At 44.0% G+C, this 9034-nt stretch overlaps 1 protein-coding gene across 1 annotated transcript in view; it reads left to right on the forward strand.

Moving 5' to 3' along the window:
• The window catches only part of LOC107655460 (myomegalin-like), a 39037-nt gene that overhangs the window by 14669 nt on the left and 15334 nt on the right, over positions 1-9034 (forward strand). The window contains exons 18-27 of the mRNA XM_016442951.1: positions 2482-2597; positions 3066-3166; positions 3243-3567; positions 3711-3948; positions 6448-6564; positions 6908-7146; positions 7481-7680; positions 8279-8514; positions 8622-8676; positions 8755-8990. Of these exons, the coding sequence (XP_016298437.1) occupies positions 2482-2597; positions 3066-3166; positions 3243-3567; positions 3711-3948; positions 6448-6564; positions 6908-7146; positions 7481-7680; positions 8279-8514; positions 8622-8676; positions 8755-8990 (1863 nt within the window). The remainder of the gene's footprint in view (positions 1-2481; positions 2598-3065; positions 3167-3242; positions 3568-3710; positions 3949-6447; positions 6565-6907; positions 7147-7480; positions 7681-8278; positions 8515-8621; positions 8677-8754; positions 8991-9034) is intronic.

Raw genomic sequence — 9034 nt, forward strand, 5'->3', positions numbered from 1 at the left:
GGGTGCAGAGCCAGTGGTGGTTTTGTAGGCAAACATTAATGCCTTGAATTTAATGCGAGCAGCTACTGGTAGCCAGTGCAGATTGATAAACAGGTGTGACATGCGTACTTTTTGATTCATTAAAGATTAATCTTGCAGCGACATTTTTGATTAATTGTAGAGGTTTGATAGAAGTGGCTGGAAGACCTGCCAAGAGAGCATTGCAATAGTCCAACCTGGACAGAACAAGAGCTTGAACAAGGAGTTGTGTTGCATGTTCTGAAAGAAAGGGCCTGATCTTCCTAATGTTGTATAAAGCAAATCTGCAGGACCGGACAGTTTTAGCAATGTGGTCTGAGAAATTCAGCTTATCAATCACAACTCCAAGGTTTCTAGTTGTTTTTGAAGGAGTTATGGTTGATGAGCCTAACTGGATGGTGAAATTGTGATGAAACGATGGGTTTGTTGAAACCACAAGCAGTTCTGTCTTAGCCAGGTTGAGTTGAAGGTGATGGTCCGTCATCCAACAAGAAATGTCTATTAGACATGCTGAGATGCGAGCAGCTATCGTCGGATCATCAGGATGGAATAAGAGGTAGAGTTGAGTGTCATCAGCACAGCAGTGAATGAAAAGCCATGTTTCTGAATGACAGAACCTAGTGATGCCATGTAGACAGAGAAGAGAAGTGGTCCAAGTACTGAGCCCTGAGGCACCCCAGTAGCTAGATGTTGCGACTTGGACACCTCACCTCTCCAACCTCTTTTTGTTCATTATCTGTTTTGAACAGTAAGAAATCATTTTGAAGTAGGATAGGCGATTCCTCCAGGACGCTCACTTTCCTCAGATTATTAGAACATAAACTAAAACTAATATTTATTTGATATGTAAACATCACAGGTGAGTATGTGAGCTGGAGTTTTCCACAGAAAAACCTCTTCGTAGTGTTCATTGTCATTTAATTTCCACTAATATTGAAATTTTTTTTTAACCATTGAACAGTCTGATGATAATTAACCAAACAAACTCATTCACACATGCATGTAAAGGCATCACATGTCTGCATGGCTGTGACTTTGTGTGGTTTGATGACAATATGCAGATTTAAACCATCAGCTAAATTAGAAAAATCTCATGAAACACCAAAGAAACCAGATCTGCTGTTAAACTGGTCCTGATCAATAAGCTGCTGGACACACACTGTAAATCACAGCTCCTCACGGCTCACACACACTCTTTCACGGTGTAATCGTCATCCTCACGCCTCACACTACACTCTGATCACGCCAGATTTCTTTGGACTCCGTGAGGGACAGGATATAATGTTACACTTCTGCTTTTAATAAATAATCAATCACAAGTAATAATATAATGTGGACACTGTCCTCCATGTTTCTGCAACATTTCATACCTGCAGCTTACTTTTGTCTTTGAATCGAGTCTAAAGCTTGATCTGACATGTAGACTGTTTCGGCTGAGCATCTTTGAGTCATGAATCTGCAGGTCAGAGTTCACCGTATGTTTGCTTCCTGTTTTTTGTTGTAATGGTGGCCATTGGTGTGGACTCTAACAGAGGCTTTGTGAACCTGTGAAGTCTTAAATTAGCCAAGCAGAAGTGACTTTATTACACCGTCTTTGGCTCCTTGTACTGTTATTAATATAAAACACTTCATCTATAGTTATCTGTCCTGCATGATACTGTACAAATATTCCTTTCATACAGTTAATCACATTATCAGCTTTATACACATCTGAAAGGCAATGTTTCGTAGACTCCATATGACTCCAATACTCCTTCATTATGAGTGTTACTGAAGGTGGAATAAACCGCAGTAAATCGCAGTTTGATCTCTAGTGTCACAACATTCACAAACAAACTGAAGCAGCAGATTCCAGCGAAACGGGTTAGTGAGAGTTTCATGATCTAGCAGTACTACAGTAATCTTTCCTTCTTTCGCTCTCTCTCTCTGATACTGTAGTTTCTGGACTTTTATGTAAACTCAGGTTATACAACCAGAATAAGAGAGCAGAATGTGACTTTAAAGGGACAGTCCACCCAGAAAAGATTATTCTTTTATTTACTCACCCTTTATATAATTTTAAATCTTTATGACTGATTTGTTTCTGTGGAACAAAAGACGATACTTAGAGAAATGATGGGGTACAAATAACATTGAATCCCATTGACCTTTATGGTATGGAGAGAAAAATATGTGACCAATATGTTCTTTTGTGTTCCTCTAACGAAAGTCATACTGGCTTGCAACAACAGAGTGAGTAAATGATGACAGAATGTCTGTTTTTGTGTGAACTCTCCCTTTAACATTCAGTGTGGGAGTGGTGATGAAGGAAGGAAGGAAAAGCAGCTGGACTGACAGACGTTGAACAGACTGGCTGTGATTCGGCTCTGGAAACAGACAATCAGAGACAACAGAGAAACAGACAGAAATATAAGAAAGAGATGTATGAAGAGGAGTCTTAGTGTCTCTCTTGTTTCTTTCTAGAATCCAGCAGTGATGAAGATGAAGACGATCGTGACAGCAGCAGCAGTGAGGAGTTCCCAGACAGCATAGAGGACGATGAGATCAAACTGACGGCTCAGAGTCTGACAAGCGCGCAGGTAAGAAGAAGAACAAACACTGTAATTCAGAGTGTTTTCTGTCAGCGTCTCCTGAAGCTCAGGGTTTGAACTGGAGTTGCTCATCTGTGGTTCAGACCTTTCCATTACTGTACCAGATGAAGGCCACAGCTCCTTCAGATTATAGGAGTTACTTTAAAGATGCAGCTGCAACAAAATACTTTTTGTTTTATGGTTTTAATTCCACGTCTGTAGCTTGAAGCTCCTTCATCTCCAATACTAGCATACTTGTAAAAAACAATGTCTTTAACTCATATACACATTTAAGAATCTGAAATATAATATTCTTTAGAAATTGTCTGTTTCCTTGGATTTGTTCCACCTGACTTCCTGTGTCAACAGGAAATGCATCAACAGGCATTGGAAACAAAAGGGCGCTTTTGTTTCATGGAGTCTTTAGCATTTGTTTGTGGTTAGCGTATCTCAGAGTTCACTGTGTTCTCCTGACAGAGAGCTGAGGAGTTCAGCAGGGAGCTGATGTCTCACAATGCATCAGAGCAGAGAAACCAAGATGAAAGTGAGATGGGCTGCTCCTCACTCACTCGCTCCAGGTACCAAATCCATCACCTTCAGATCGCTTGTGTTTGCTGGTGTCTTCCTGCTCTGATGCAATCGTATCTCTCGCAGGAACGCTCTGAATGAAGACGAGTCTGGATTAGCAGCGGATGAGGAGGAATCTGTCAGGTGTCGAGGGTCGGAGAAGCGTGAAACAGAACGGCCAAACTCCCGTGAGCCTCAGAGAGTTTACCGTACGTTCCGAGAGGAGGAGGAGGAAGAATATGATGATGAAGATGGAGAGGAAGGGGAAGATGTAAGGGGCCCTCAGGGCAAGCGTGGGCACCCGAGTGTGAAGCTGCGGGAGCGGAGGTGGAAGAGGAGGTGCACCAGACCTCATTCTTTGGACCTCGGAGCTCTGCTGTCTCATACACCTGCAGCCCAGCACACAGTTCAGGTGATGCATCATTAGCCAAATAACTAGCACTGGTTAACACTAACCAGCTTCATTTTCATACAGCAAAGTACAGACTGTAGTACTAAAGCATTCAGGTAAGAACAGTGGGTTTGTGAAGGATTCGGTGTTTGTTTTGTGATCAGGATGTAGGAATGAAACCGGAGGTCGTGGGTGACAGCAGCGGTTTGAGCACAGGAGGGGGTGGAGCCATCAGCTTCTGGCAGCACGTGGAGGTGGGGCTTCGGGAGCAGGCGGAGCGTCTCCGTAGCGACCTCGCCGTGAGTCGTCAGGAGAGCCGCGAGCTGCAGGAGAGACTGATGGTGTCAGAGGCAACGGTGCAAGCGCAGGCAGAACAACTGAAAGACTACAGAGAGCTGCTGAGTGAGGAGACACACACATACATACACCACACACACACACACGCACACACACACACATCAAGTCACCGTTATTTATATAGTGCTTTTTACAATGCAGATTGTGTTAAAGCAGCTTTACAGTATTAAACAGGGAAATAGTGTGTCGAAATAGTGTTCCGTTCTCCTCTGGCCAGACTAAACCAGCAGTTTAATTCTAGGCTGCAACAAAGTCAGATTGTGCAGAGGACTCATCTGGTTCCTGTGGTCTTGTCCCAATGGCCAAGACAAGGTCTTTACAGGGGATCTGTCTCTAGGGCTCATCTAGTTGTCCTGATCTCCGCTGACATTCAGGGCTGTAGAGGTCATCTCTAGGTGCTGATCCACCATCTGGACTGGATTCGGACTGGATCCGGGTGACTGCAGTGACCATCTGATCTGGATACAGACTGGATCTGGTGGCTACGGTGACCTAGAAATAAGAAAGAAACAGACTAATATTAGCGTAGATGCCATTCTTCTAATGATGTAGCGAGTACATCGGGTGTTATGAGAAGTGTTCCCGGTTCCGGTTGTCCTAATTAATGCAGCCTAACAATACTTTAACGCAGTGGTTCTCAACCCGCGGCCCGTCACGAATTCAAATGCGGCCCACCGTGCTGAACACAATTTAAAAAAATACTTTCAGTTTTACAATTCATTTTAGTTTTTACATTAATTTAAAGGTCCCATAGGTATTATCAAATGGCCAGAGTTTTGAGAACACAGCGGACGTGAAGGACATAATACAATAAGAGCTCACTCAAATACTGAGGTGCTAAACCATTCAGGGCTATATAGGTAATTAGCAAGATTTTATAATGTATACGATGTTTAATAGGGAGCCAGTGCAGTGTTGACAGAACCGGGCTAATATGGTCATACTTCCTGGTTCTAGTAGAGAGTTCAGCTGGAGTTTATTAAGCGTGCAGAACAACCACCCAATGAAGCATTACAATAATGTAACCTTGAGGTCATGAACGCATGAATTAACGTTTCTGTATTTTCCATTGAGAGCATAGGTCATAATTTAGATATATTTTTGAGATGGAAAAATGCGGTTTTACAAAGGCTAGAAACATGGCTATCGAAGGAAAGATTGCTATCAAATAGCACACCTAGGTTCCTAACTGATGACGAAGAATTGACAGAGCAGCCATCAAGTATTAGACAGTGTTCTAGGTCATTACATGTGGAGGTTTTTAGTCCTATAATTAACACCTGTTTTTTCAGAATTGAACAGTAAGAAATTACTAGTCATCCATTTCAACTATGCATTCCTTGAGATTTGCAAATTGGTATGTTTCGTCGGGCCGTGAAGAAATATAGAGCTGAGTATCATCAGCATAACAGTGAAAGCTAACACCGTGTTTCCTAATAATATCTCCCAAGGGTAACATGTAAAGCGTGAAAAGTAACGGTCCTAGTACTAAGCCTTGGGGTACACCATACTGCACTTGTGATTGGTATGATACCTCTTCATTCACTGCTACGAATTGATGCCGGTCAGATAAGTACGATTTTGCCCATGCCAATGCACTTCCTCTAATGCCAACATAATTTTCTAGTCTATTCAAAAGAATGTTGTGGTCGATAGTGTCAAACGCTAAGATCCAGTAGCACTAATGTTCAATTCAATTTGAGTTTATTTGTATAGCGCTTTTCACGAAACAAATCATTGCAAAGCAGCTTTACAGAAAATGAAGTTTCTACAATATATTTAGTAGTAGCTTGTCAGTGGTGAATCAAACAGACGATGAACACTATTAACAGCAATGATTATATGTTGCAATCAAACTGGGATGTCAATCCCAGCAGAAACAGAGAAACAAATAGAGAACATAATTAGCGTAGCTGAAGTTCCAACCAAGCAAAATTTATTTGTTTAACCCAAGCTAAAGAATAATAATGTGCATTTGATCAGATATAACTGCTATCAGGAAGGCTATTCCAGAGTTTGGGAGCCAAATGTGAAAAAGCTCTACCTCCTTTAGTGGACGTTGCTATCCTAGGAACTACCAAAAGTCCAGAGTTTTGCGACCTTAGGGAGCGTGATGGATTGTAGCGTGGTAGAAGACTAGTTAGGTACGCAGGAGCTAACCCATTAATGGCCTTGTAGGTAAGTAATAATATTTTGTAACTGATACGGAACTTAATAGGTAGCCAGTGCAGAGACTGTAGCTTGTTTATTGAAGATGCAGGACTAATAGAGAGATAAAACCACGATCGGATGATAAGAGCAGGTCATTTGTAACTCTAATGAGAGCAGTCTCAGTACTATTATACGGTCTAAATCCTCACAGATACCATTTTTCTCTAAAAAAGAACATAGTTGTGATGATACTACCTTTTCAAGTATCTTTGACAGAAAAGGGCGATTCGAGACACACAGACACACACCATACTTACACATACACACACACACACACACACACACACACACTCTCACCCCTGTGTTTTGTACTGATGGTTCTGTCTTTGTCAGCTGAGAGCGCCGTGCAGCAGGACAGTAAACAGGTGCAGGTGGATCTTCAGGATCTGGGATACGAGACGAGCGGCCGCAGCGAGAATGAAGCTGAGAGAGACGATGCCAGCAGCCCCGGTACACACACCTGACACACACTGACAGTCATAAACACAGCAGCTCCAAACTAGTGCTTCTGTTTTCTGAATTAATGAAAACCTTTTAAAAAGAGAAAAGTGGAACAATAAACATGAATGTGGGAAGGACTTTTGCTTTAATGACAGCAGCACTGGAGCTACATGAACAGAAGCTGATGATTATGTGACCCCACTGTACACAACACATCCAAATTTCTGTTGCATTCTGGGACACAGATGATGCTGTGTTTCTCAGTCTCAAATGTTTTGCACGTGATGAACATTCATGTGCTGATTGAAACTAGTGCCGCAGCTCAGCGCATGTTGTGTCCTTCTGTCGTCAGAGTTTGATGAGCTGGAGATGGGCGTCTCTCTCTCGGTTTCGGTGAGCAGACGCAGTGGCTGGAACGTAGACAGCGATGGTACGCAGACAGACGACCCGTCTTCGCTGAAGCGTCTGGTGCAGGATCTGCGTTCACAGCTCTCTCGCTGCCACAAAGTGATCCACGGCCTGCAGCTGCGCATCCGCTCGCTCTCAAACACCTCCGACTACGCCTCCAGCCTGGAGTGCACGCCGCGCAAGGTAACGCACCAGTGACGTTAGCACTGACCTGTTAGTAACGTTACCGCCACCTCATCTGCAGAATCACTTCACACTGATCATATTATACTTTGATATGTCGCTATCAAATACTCGGCTGTGATTGGCCAGTCATTCTGTGGCCAAAATCGGTAACGACACCAAACTTTATAATGAATTGATTTCCTGCACAGCCGTGCTGATTTCATGTTTTTCTAATCACTCCTGTCTCTTACTTTGGTCTCTCCCTCAGATTAATAGTTCACGTTCATTCATGTATTCATTAGATAAAGATCCGCACAGGCCGGTGTGATGAGCTGTGTGTCTGACCCGTCAGGTGAACTGGGCGTTTCAGGTGAGCTCGGCTCACAGCGGTGCGGACGAGGACGAGGGCTGGCAGTCAGACGGCCCGCTGAGACCCAGCCGCGAGCTGCAGGAGCTGGTGAGCCGCGTGACGCTGCTGGAGATGCAGATCAGGAGCTCTGCACATGAGGGAAAGAGCGGCCCGGAGGACGTGAAATGTGCCACCTGGCCCGGGTGAGGCGCTTTCAAGACACCCAACCCTGATTTTCTGCAGCGCTTTGTGCTATACAGATTGAGTCAAAGCAGCTTCACAGCAATAAACGAGAAAATAACAGAATCAGTGATGCAAACTTCATCAAATATAAAACAAATTCATTTTCAGCTGTCAAACAGCTCTACAGAAGACAAGAGCGTCATTATTCTGATCAGGGTTCGCTGCATAAACACAGTCACCATATTAACTGTGTCTTAAGAACACGTTTGACCAGCTAGCAGTTAGAAAGAATCAGTCTTACATTTCAGATTCAGATTAGATCCATCTACCTTTTTGTAAATGAATTTTAGTTGAACATAGTTTTGAACAATGTCCTGAGTCGTTGCTGGCCGCCGCCGGTGTGCATACACTCGTAGAAAACAATGTGTTAGAATTTTAAAGACGTGGCGCTGCTCTGCGCTTCTCATCCGGTGTGTGACTGGCTTTAGTAGTTTATGCAACCGGCCACAGTTCAGTTCAGTTCAACAGCAACAGACATGCTGGACACGCAGCATAGATTTCTCTGTGTTAAAAAAATCCAGCAAAGCACCACATTTTTTCCTCTTCCTGTTTGTACAGGAAGTACAACACACTGATCCAGGCACAGGCACGAGAGCTGTCACACCTGCGTCAGAAGATGCGAGAGGGCCAGGGCATCTGCCACATCCTCACGCAGCACCTGAGTGACACGACCAAAGCCTTCGAGGAGCTGCTGCGCGCCAACGACATCGATTACTACATGGGCCAAAGCTTCCGAGAGCAGCTTTCCCAGAGTTCCTCACTCGCTCACAGAGTCAGCACCAAGATCAGTGGACGTGAGTGTGTGCACACAATCCTTACAAGCACTATCGGATCTTTTCTTTAAGTGTCTGCTGGTTTGTAAATATACAGTCCTTCACTAAATGTTTTCTTTGGTTGTCAGGTGATCGTTCAGAGCAGCAAGATGATAAAACGGGTCACGAGCTGCTAGCGCTGAGGTGAGCGTCTCCTCTGGAATATAATATGCAGAAGTTCACTTCACTTTATTAATGACAGGTGGTCGTGTTCTTCAATAGGTTGAGTAAGGAGCTCCAACACAAAGATCAAATCATCGAGTCTCTCCACACCCAGTTACAGCAGCGTTTGGCCACGCCCTGCAGCAGCCACGCCCCCTCCGAGACAACAGACCAATCAGACTGCACCTCGTTTGGGTCCAACGAGAGAGGATCTACCAATGAGGACGTGGACCTGTGCTCAGATATGGATGCCGCCAGCGAGTTTCCACAGGAGGAGCCCCGACCCAAAGACAGAGGTGCGAAAACCACCATGACACACACACACACTCACTCACACAAT

The sequence above is a fragment of the Sinocyclocheilus anshuiensis genome, unplaced genomic scaffold (genome assembly GCF_001515605.1).
Source record: "Sinocyclocheilus anshuiensis isolate Anshui unplaced genomic scaffold, SAMN03320099.WGS_v1.1 scaffold1116, whole genome shotgun sequence".
NCBI classification, from domain to species: Eukaryota; Metazoa; Chordata; class Actinopteri; order Cypriniformes; family Cyprinidae; genus Sinocyclocheilus; species Sinocyclocheilus anshuiensis.